Consider the following 11,311-nt stretch of genomic DNA (forward strand, 5'->3'; position numbering starts at 1 on the left):
CTGATGTGGCGCAGTCTCATCCCCAGGAAAATAGAGTTTGAGACTCCTTTATCAAGTAAAAATGAAATGATCTGCATTTATTTAGCACTTTTCAAGTCAAAGACTTCCCAAAGCGCTTTACAATGTGCTCCACATTTCCCAATAGCGGCCTTGCAGCCATGTAAGGCGCTAACCTGCTTATTAGGGGTAATAGGGGTTCAGTGTCTTACCCAAGGACACTTCGACATGTAACACGGACGAGCCGGGATTCGAACTGGGATCCCAAGACAGCGCTCTACCTCCTGAGCTACTGCCGCCCCCAAGTAGTACTGTATTGTTTTTTTACATACAGTGATTATGTAATAATTACCAAAACAATGTTTTCTCTTCATTGTAAAGACTCTTTGTGGACACCCTGTTTATATTCTTAATGGTATACTATAATTGGTACCACGCATGCTCTATTGCTGTAATTGAAGTCATGCATAAACTGAGTTTCTATGTCATCATATTCCCGGACACAAACACACACACAAGCACACACACTAAAGTGGTACGGTTTAGACACATTAGACACAAGAGGGTGGGGCGCCAGTAAAGATTTCTTAATGGGCTCTTCTGTCTTCTCGTCCATCTGCTGTGAGGACAAACACACAGCTCGTCAACAACAGCCTTCTCCGAAAACAATTTTGCCCCTTCTAAACATCAAAAAGCTCACTTTGGGAACCTTCCCCGGAGCTGGAGTTGATCTACTTCATGTACTTTTTACACACTGGGATGAAAATGTGATTTTTGTGGAAGGAATAAGTGGATGTCTGATCATCTTCCGGACACATGGGGAGCTCCATTGGGTCTTCATCCGTGTGACAACTTCTGTCTGGAGGATGCCGTCCCTGCACCACGGAGCCATCTTCATCGGCGCCTTCCTCATCGTGACCGGCGGCTCCACCGCCTTCCTGGCCTCGTCCCAGAGCCGCCTACAGCCCTTCTCCCTGTGCTGTGTGGTACTGGGGGTGGTCATGCTCATCTTGGGGCTCTTCTGGGCCATGAACAGCAAAAGCAACTCCAACTACAACCAGCAGGAGTTCGACCCCGATTGCCCTCACTATCCTTATAATGAGTACGCCGGCTACAGCAGCCATGCCCTGTTTGCGCATGACGGCAGTCGCTTCCCAGAGTCTCAGTCAGTGTTTCTACCAGGGTGAGTTTTAAAATCGTTTTTTTTCCAGCCTTGCCCTACATCTTTCAAACTTAAAAATCAATCAAAAATATTAATTGTCAAGCATGGGGGTTAGGGTTCGATGGTCTGGGGTTGCTTTTTTACTTCATGGCATGAATGAAAACTCATTGGTACTCAAAGAAAAAGCTTGAAACCACCTTTTAATAGGCCTGACGTAGATATAAGATCAGGCCTAAAGAAATCCAGCCAAACCCGACCCGGCCTACGGGTATAAAAGCCCGAACTTTTCAAAGCCTAACAGATTAACTTGATCTAAAGGGGCTGAGCTCGACGTAAACCCGAAGCTACACTTTGACGCCAAATCCCCCCCCGGCTACAATGTTAATGACAGTTTTTCTTGTCTTAAGTTTTACTGTTCGGGTTTAACAGGAATAAGTAGCCGAATGTGCCGGGTACCCAAGGAACAGACTCAAAGACCACCATGTCACTGGACAGGTTTCGTTTAAATTTATGGGGAGTGTAACACCAGAATTGGAAGGGAATCTGAATGATTCCAATGATTTTTTGGGGGGCGAGCTGGGAGCCGAATGAACTTATCTTTGAAGCCAAGGGAGTCTAGAAGCAAAGAAGAGAGATAGTGGCTCCTGGCCTTGGGGGTAGCGCGCTCGCCCCGAGACTGTGAGGTTCATAGTAAAACCTATAACATTGGTACGCGTGACCTCCGTGCTCGGCGCTTAGGAGTTGGAAATGACTCCCAACGGGGAAGTGTTGCTACACATCAGTTGGGTTGAACAAGGGAGTTAGGTATCCCCTCCTCTGTATCGATCTCCCAGAAAGAGTCAAGAGTGTGTTCTTGACTCTAGCTGCCTCCCCCTAGGGGGATATGGCTCCGGTACAAACATACAGTATGCAAATAATAATAAATAATAAAGGAATTCAAAGATCTCAGTCCAAAACACGATCTTGATATTCTCCCCACCTGTGCTCCCCGTGCTTGCGTGGGTTTCCTCCGGGCACTCCGGTTTCCTCCCACGTTCCAAAGACATGCATTTCAGGTGAATTGGCCGGTCCAAATTGTCCCTAGGTGTGAATGAGCGAGTGAGTTGTCTGTCCCCGTGTGCCCTGCGATTGGCTGGCAACCAGTTCAGGGTGTCCCCTGCCCACTGCCCGGAGTTGGCTGGGATGGGCTCCAGCCCCCCCGCGACCCTAATGAGGATGAGCGGTACGGCTAATGAGATGATGATATATATATATATATATACATATACCACAGCCATATCCCCCTAGTGGGAGGTGGCTAGAGTCATTTCTGACTCTTTTTGGGAGATTGATTCAGAGGAGGGGATTCCCAGCCCCCTCGCTCAACCCAACTGAGGTGTTGGGAGTCATTAGGTGACCAAACCCCCCAATTCCAACCCCTAATGCTGAACGCCAAGCAGGGAGGCAACGGGTACCAATGTTTAAGTCTTAGGTATGACTCGGCCAAGGCTTGAACCACAACCTCCCAGTCTCGGGGCGGGCGCCATACCCCCAAGGCCACCGAGCTGGTATAAATGTAAAAAATAAATAATTCAAATGAACCTGGAAAGAGAAAACATATTTGCCAACTGTCAAATATTTTTGAGTGGAGGTGTAATTAATCAGATTTAGACTATTCTAATAATGTGATACCAAGCGGGATTTTGTTCTTTCATATTAAACAGCTTAAACAATGTAAATGACGAAAAATAGTCTAGACCAGGGTTCATAAACCTTGTTGAAACTGAGGGCTACTTTTTGTTAAAGATTAGTGCAAAAAACTACCACTTTGAATGATTTCTAAAATAACGATTTATCATATAATTACTATGTTGTTATTGTGTTATAACCAGTATTTTTTGTAGAGTTAAAATAGGCTTAGTCAACCATTAAAACACCTGGCCATTCAGAAATCCAATTTCCTAGAAAATCACAACGAGCCATCACTTTTGAGCTATTTTCAGAACCTGTCCGCAGGCTACTCAGGTGTTCTTATTGGGGTACTTAATGCCTGCTGGCACCTCATTGGATACCGCTAGTCTAGATTAGTAGCCAAACTTGGTTGCCTGCTGTTAAAAGTACTGTATTTTCCAGTGCTGTGAAAGAAACAACTCGTACACTTTCTTGGCTATGCCACAGAGAAACAGAAGACTATGGCCAGGTTCACACTGCAACAAAATGAGATTTTGTTTAGCCTGTATTCCATCTGAACGGCACATATATAATTTGTTTCGCACCAGACCCAGCCCACCTACATATGTGCTCCTCAATCCGACATATCTGATCTTTTGGAATGTGACAGCTAGTGAATGGCGACAGACGTCATTATTCTGCGTTCAGTGAGGCGAGAGGAAGTGGAGAATTGAACAAACATGGCGGACCAAAACATGGAAAGCATTCAACGGAGGGAAATCAAGGTTTTGGATTTAATAAATATTTTGGGGGACAACTCATTCAAGCCGAACTCTAGGGATCTGATCGGAAGGCAGTTTTTTGAAAATATTTTAATATAAATGGCTTTGCACTTGCCGTTTACATCCATGAGTACTTCCGCAAACACCATGCGTGTGATGTTACGGGATATCTTCTGCGCAAGTGGTTACATACAAGTCGCATTTTGTTTAAAATGCGAACGATCTTACAAAGACACCAATTTTCACCAAATAAACTGGAATTGAGCATTCGGCTCTGCAGTGTGAACCTAGCCTTGATCTGTCTCATGCCTAAATGGCGGCCATGATGGTGAGGTCAAAATTTTAAACAGATCAATGGTTCCCAAACTTTTGCAGGCTGGCGTTCGCGTACGCCCCAGTGTACTCCTGTCTATTGTTAAAACTGCACTACGTTTAAACTTCTGACTTCGGACTGCCGCCCCTCTACCGACCCATTCTTCCTCACCGCCCCCTCAGATCTCTCCACCGCACCCCAGAGGGGCGGTACCGCCCAATTTGGGAACCACTGAGTTAGATGAAAGCAGGCCCATTAGCTTGGCACCGGAAAAATAAGCTTGGCACGGCTATATGCTCGTGATGTAAAAGGGATATTTTGTAGCCCCACATTTATAGCTATGGCTTTTGTTTACCCAGGCTAGTCATGTCTCTTAAACATGGTTGACTTTATTTCAATTTTGTTGTTGGTGCATGTGGGGTCTAAAACGACCTCTTACGTGTGGGAGAGCTATTTACAAGTTGCTAACGCTAAAAAAGATACACCAGGCATTCGACTTGTTTACAACTGCCAGTTGGAGAGAGGGAGGGGCCAGAAGAGGAGGAAATTACGTCCATCTCCTTGGCCACGCTCCTAACTCTGGGGGGCCCTTCCCCCACCAAACTGCATTTATTTAGGCAGAACAAAGACAGAGAAAGAAAGAAACGCCCCTTTGGGCGGTACCAATATAGAAACGTAATACCATCTGGTTTAGAGATACACACTTTTAGGGAAGTACCCTAAGCCCACCTTACAGTGCATGCGTCTGTTTTTACCCCCGTTTCCATACAGGACTATGGATTGCCAAAGGCAAGGCGTTCGAAGCGAGGACTTCGACTATCCCCCCATGGATCCCTCTGGCTTCAGCCCGCCGCCACATCCTCCTCCCTGGTTTGGACCGCCACCCCCCTACGAGGTGGCCATTAAAACCACGTGCAGCTCCACGCACTTGCGCCGAGCCTACTCCGACACGCACCTGGCCGCCGAGCCGCTCTTCGGACGCTCCAGGGAGATCAGCTTTGAGGTTTAAGAAAGACATGCCTTTCGTACTGCCTTGAGAGTTGGTGAGGTGACATCAAGGATGAGATGGAGCCTTGCACATATGACTTTGGGTGGAGGAGATGGTATCAGCCCGGACTGTTCATCACTCAATCACTGGGAACATGACCACTCAGTCTTAAATTTGCACCAATGCACAATTAAACAACTTTCTTTGAAAACGATTTGCATGTTTTTGGAAGTGTAGTGAATATAAAAACTACACACCCCTGTTCAAATGCCAGGTGAGTGTGACTTTGAGAAACAATACCAATATATATTTCGAGTTTTTTTTTCCCAAAGAGAATTTGAAATGAAAACTATAATAACAATGATGGTTGCATAAGTGTGCACACCTCAATAACTTTGGAGTGCTCGTGCTCAGAAAAAGTAGCCGTGTTGTAAAAGGGAGTGTTAACACAACATTTAAGATGCCAACATTTAAAGTGCCTGAGTTGACCTCAAAAACATTTCAGATGCTTCAGTAGGGTTATTTCCTTTAGAGCACAAGTCTGGCTGATGATGGCTGATATGTGATCATAATTTGCACAACCTTAAAGGGACAATGTGTACTATTTGACCACTAGCTATCACTGTATTGTCGTGCAGCTGAAAACGAGTGCTAAAAACTTAAGGGATGGATACATACTACCGAGACTCAAAGTAAACGAAAAGCCCCTTTTAATCTTTTTTTGGACCAGCCTTTTACAAAACTTTGAACTTTTGGGGGTACCCATAGCAGCAAGATGTCAGACAATTATGTCAGCTCCCTATGTGAGCCTTCTCAAGTATGAGTTTGAATTTCTTTGTTATTAAAATTATATTGTTTTTCTTAAATGAAGTATTGTTTTACAACTTCAAGGCGCTAAATAATATACACTGTCCCTTTAACTAGTTTGACAGTTCCAGTTAAAGAAAAAAACTATTTTGATGGTACCAACACTGTGCTTCATTGTTGGTATGGATTTATTTTCAACAAAAAATTAAGGACAAGATGTTGAACCTTGATTTTCTTCATCGGATAATTTTTCTTCCATTATTATTTTTGCATTTTCAATCTTTTTTTTCCTTTCAATATAGTAACATAACACCATACAATTGCCTTCTATTTAAAACTGTTTAAATATTAATTGTATTTTTTTTACATCATACATTATATCAGGTATCATGCTTTCAGACTATCTATCTGTCTATCTACCCTGGTCATATCCCTCGAGAGGGGTGACCGACAGCAAGACAAATACATACAAAAACAAAGAAAATAAAAAGGGGAAAAAGTAGCAAAAAACACACTCAAATTTTTTGGGACCATGGCCAACCCAAATGCCCATACACCCAAACAAGATAAGCACCTCGGCACCCAAGTTGGTTATGCTTTCGTCCCTCCAGATGAAACGTGACACAAGAAAGCGGCCATGTCACTCAGGTCAGGGTGACACAACATACTCTTCTGTTCAACAGCTTTCACTGGTTTACCCCTGCAGTATCATACAGGTGCTCTGCCCATCCCTTAGAACACGTCCAAACATCCCACTATCCTTTGACAACAACTATCCACTCATTCCTATCACCAACAAGAGCTCTAACTTCAATTGCATTTACACCTCTTTCATGCAGTGCACTAATAACACCATCCATTCATGTCAATCGCGGACATCCTCTTGGTCTCCTTCCATTTACTTCTACTCTGTAGATCCTCTTAAACATTCGCTCCTCATCCATCCTCTCCATGTGTACAAACCAACCGTGTACTCTCTTATTCACACACTTGCTCAGTTCCACTACTACTCCAGTACTGTCTCTCACAATTTAATTTCTCTATCTATCCAATCTTGTCATTCCTAACATACTCCTGGAACATTTCATCTCAAAAACATTGAATTTCCTTCTCAAATCTGCATTAAGGCTCCAAGTCTCTGCACCATACAACACAGTTGGCACAATCACACTCTCATACAGTCCCCTTTTAACATCCATACTCATACTCTTGTTGATCATCACTCTCTTCAGAACACCCAAAACCTTGCTTCCTTGATTCACTCTGTGCAATACCTCGCACTCCATTCCACCAACTGCAGCCACATCACAACCCAAGTACCTAAAGCTTTCAACTTTTTCCAGCATCTGTCCATGCAACCTTATTTCTAACACCATGCCCACTCCATCACGTGAACACTTCATCACCTTACTCTTCCCAACGTTCACACATAACTTACACCAGTCACACTCTCTTCCAAACTCCATTATCAACCTTCACAATGTTTCCTCAGAATCAGCCACAAGCACTGTGTCACTTGCAAAGAACAACTGACTTACCTGCCACACCGTTCCACTGTTATCCATCATCTTTACACCTCTGCCAAATACTCTTGCATTCACCTCTCTCACCACACCATCCATGTACACATTAAACAGCCATGGTAACATCACACATCCCTGTCTCACACCAGTCCACACAGTGGACCAAATACTTGTCTCACTCCCTACTCTTACACACGCTCTGCTGTTCACATAAAAACTCTTCAATGCTTCCAACAACTTTCCACCCACTCCATACATTACCATCACCTGCCACAATCCCTCTATATCAACTCTGTCATATGCCTTTTCCAAGTCCATGAAAGCCAAATAAACATCCTTACCTTTTGCAAAATATTTCTCACACACCTGTTGTACTGCAAACATCTGATCTCCACATCTTCTAATTTTCCTGAAACAACTCTGCTCCTCCATCACCACCTCATCCGTTCTTCCTCTCACTCTCTTAATCAAGACTCTTCCATAAAGCTTGCACAGACAACAAACTGATACCCCTGGAATTGCTACATTCATACTTATCACTGGCACCACACATGCACTACACCAATCAACCACACAACCTAAAAAGTATACATTCAACAAGCGTACTAACCAGTCAATCATAGCCGTGCCACCTCTCTTCAAGCATTCAGCCGTACAACCATCCAACCCAGGCGCCTTCCCCCCTTTCATTTTTTTCACTGCCTCTTGCACTTTCTTACTCTTTTCACTTCTTTCCAGAACACTTTTCTCCTTTCCTCAAAGTTCACTCCTATCTTTCGACACCATTCATCATTTGCTTTCCTTTTTGCTGCTTCCACTACCACTTTTACCAACCTTTTCTTCACTTTATACCTTTAATACGCATCACCACTCTTATCTTGCAGTCACTCCTCAAAGGCGAGCCTCTTTTCCGTCACAGCTTCTGAGACCTAATCATTCCACCTTTCACTTCCTTTCGTAATACCTCAACCAACTTTTCTCATTCCACACACTTTTTTCGCACTCCTCAACACTGGCTCTTTAAACCACTTCCATTCCATTTCCACACTCTCCACTTCCCTTTTACTAATCCGTTCATACTCTTCCCCTATCCTTTCTTTAAACTCTCTTTCCTTTTCTGCCTTATTCAACTCTGACATTTTCACCTCTTCCCTCACACTTTTCTTATAACTAGCCCTCCAAGATCCATCTATTCTCAGTTTTCCTTCCACATAAAAATGATCAAACAAACCACTCATTTCACCTCTGTAAACATGAACATCCAACAATCTACTTAACATCCCTTTCCTAACCACTACATAATCCATCAGTGGTCTTTCCACCATCTTACCACCATCCACTCTGACAAAGGTATACTTATTCTCCTCATGCCATGAGGCCCTTTAACTCCACCCGGGGGAGTAAAAGCTCACATTAAACCCCACTCCCACATTTGCATATTACTATTTTTATTACAGTGTGTATTTTCCGTAGCACTATAGCAAAACGTTATATTGGGTATTTTTGTATTCTATAACTTTATTTTATTTTTCAACACAAGGCTGTTGCTGGAAGTGTGAATTTCCCTATGGGGATGAATAAAGTATCCATCCATCTATCTGTCCATCTATCTATCTATCTTATTCACATCCCTCTTTTTAAACAATTGATTTGCAATCACCAACTTATTTTCCACACATAACTCAATCAATTTCTTCTCACTCTCCTTTCTTCCTGGTACTCCATATCTACCAATCACATTTTCAACCGTTCCATCACCCACTCTAGCATTCAGGTCACCTAGTATTACCACTTTCCACCCTTCTTTCGCACTTGCCACACATTCGGACAAATCCTTCCAGAACTCCTCTCTCTCCACAGCACTTCTTTCTGAACCAGGTCCATATGCACTTATAAACATCCAAACTTCTACACCCTACTTCAACCTCACCCACATCAATCTGGAAGATATCTCTTTCCACTCCACCAGTTTTTTCTTTGCTTTCTCACTCACGAGCACGGCCACTGCTTCTCTACGATGTCCACCCGTAAATCCAGACTTTCTACCATACATACCTCCAAGCTGTAATTCACCCTTTCTTTTTATCTTTGTTTCACTCAAGGCTAACACATCAACCTTCCTTTTAGTCATCATTCTTCCGATCTCCTCTTTTCTTCCACTCAGTCACTTTACTTCCACATCCTCTCACATTTAGTGACCCAATAACTAGGGTTTGCGAGACCTTTCGGTCTCCCGCCCCCCTTTCTTTGCCTTGCTGTCTCTTAGGGAGTAGAGATAGAGAGGAGAGGATCCCCAGTCCCCTCGCTCCCTCCACTTTCGTCGCCTCTTACGACACGCGGCAGACTACGGTGGGAGAATTATCACACCTCCCAGGGGGAGAGGGCCCCTCAACACATGGCCATTTCAGACTGAATGCACAAAATAATATTTGGAGGTATTTATTCATAAACCTATTAATACATTTCTGTTTATAGTTTTAAAAAATGAATATTAGTTGTGATTGTTTATTTGTCATTCAAACATTTGTATTTAAGTAATAAAGTTTTGACCTTTTGGTTTTTTACCTTGAATAAGAATGAATTGAGTTCAAGCATCCCTGCATATGCATGGTTTTAAGGGTTATTGACGCAAGACGACAGATTAGAGATTCATACGACAGATTTTCAACACTGTATGTGTGATTATGTGTGGATGAAAGTGAATGTATCGATTCAACTGAATAAAAATAATGTTAACGCGAACCAATGTGTGTAGATGGTTGGCTTTTTTTTCACTGTTAGACAAAAGTCTTTTAACAGAAAAGTTTTTATATTATTATACCATAACAAAAATATGTTCTCCCCTACTGTTCTGTGTGTGTAACCAAACAATACTATGTTGCTATAAATGCAGTATTAATGAAATTCCATGAGCTCGCTATTGTTTACGCATGTGAGTGAAATATCCCATTCCACATCTGTAACAGGAAAAAACATTGAGTCAGACTGAAATACTGTCTGTTGACCGCAGCTATTTACTTGTAGTTGAGTTATGGAAAATACCCAAGACGCATAACAATTCGTTCTGACAAATCAGTCCAAACGAACCTGGGATGCTGCTGCGATGCGTGTTCAGCTCAGGAAAAAATCCAGCAGCTCAAGAGCTGTCAACATAAAGTACATGAAAATAACATTTGTCTATAATCCAGTAAATAACACTTCTAAATAAAGTTTAGCGTAACTAAAACATGTTATGCTTTCACTAAAGAATTTTAAGATGGTTATTACATATATTTGACATATGTAAGACTGTAACAATTCAACACTCATCATAACTGATTGTATATTCTTTATCTTCTATGAGGAGTTGGACCTGGTAATTGCAAATTCTGAAAAGAAAATGATGCCCTAGCCATCTTTTTAACACTGGTCTCAGATGATCAAAGCAGATATTTAATTGAGTTTTGATAGTCAAATATTGTTTCAAAATATTATTAGATCTAGAGTCAATAAAGTGGTTGACAGGCAGAAGCTGAGAATTATTAAAAGGGGTGTTTGATACCATATTTTTTCATGCTCAAATATTGAGTAATCTTTGATACTAAACACGAATACTAATAACTTTAGTATAAGAAGTAATTGATTTTATACATTTGACTATAAAGGATTTTATACGATTGAGTACAAAGTTGATGTATTCAGTTTGATGCGGTAGAGATATTCACTGACTGTGTTTTTATTCAAGGTACATTAGAAGGTTAGGCTGTGTGGAATGCATCAGACGTATCTCTGATAACAGAATTCCTGTGAGTGCTGACGGAGAAGGCCAGACGTAGAAGGGCAGACGTCGGGTGCCGCTGGTATGCAAAGATTGTGGAGCCCAGCCGACACGCCCTCATGCGAAGGGAAGACCAATAAGAGAAAGCTAACGTTAACTGCAGATGACACATAGCACATAGCCAATGGGATGACTTTTCTTTGTTTGTGAAATGTATAAATGATCCGGGGCAACTGGTCTCCTGTTGATACACTTAGGTCTTCTGTTAGGAACAATAAACATCCGCCCCGTGTGATCCTTCTGGTCATTCGAACAATTTGGTAAACAGTATA

At 42.4% G+C, this 11,311-nt stretch overlaps 1 protein-coding gene across 1 annotated transcript; it reads left to right on the forward strand.

The window, feature by feature from the left end:
• The first annotated feature begins 863 nt into the window (after nt 1-863).
• LOC148355639 (uncharacterized) lies at nt 864-5,012 on the forward strand. The gene is made up of 2 exons (XM_088350421.1): nt 864-1,180; nt 4,676-5,012. Exons 1-2 carry the CDS (start codon nt 864-866, stop codon nt 4,911-4,913), a joined length of 555 nt encoding a protein of 184 aa, XP_088206547.1. The 3' UTR covers nt 4,914-5,012.
• The last annotated feature ends 6,299 nt before the right edge of the window (nt 5,013-11,311 follow it).

This window comes from Urocampus carinirostris, chromosome 12 (genome assembly GCF_059441175.1).
Source record: "Urocampus carinirostris isolate Australia breed hairy pipefish chromosome 12, RoL_Ucar_1.0, whole genome shotgun sequence".
NCBI classification, from domain to species: domain Eukaryota; kingdom Metazoa; phylum Chordata; class Actinopteri; order Syngnathiformes; family Syngnathidae; genus Urocampus; species Urocampus carinirostris.

Excerpts from the sequence above, each read along its gene's own strand:
- LOC148355639 (XM_088350421.1), top strand. The coding sequence starts at position 864 with ATGCCGTCCCTGCACCACGGAGCCATCTTCATCGGCGCCTTCCTCATC. Across the intron at positions 1,181-4,675 it reads CAGTCAGTGTTTCTACCAGG|GACTATGGATTGCCAAAGGC; the intron begins GTGAGTTTTAAA and ends GTTTCCATACAG.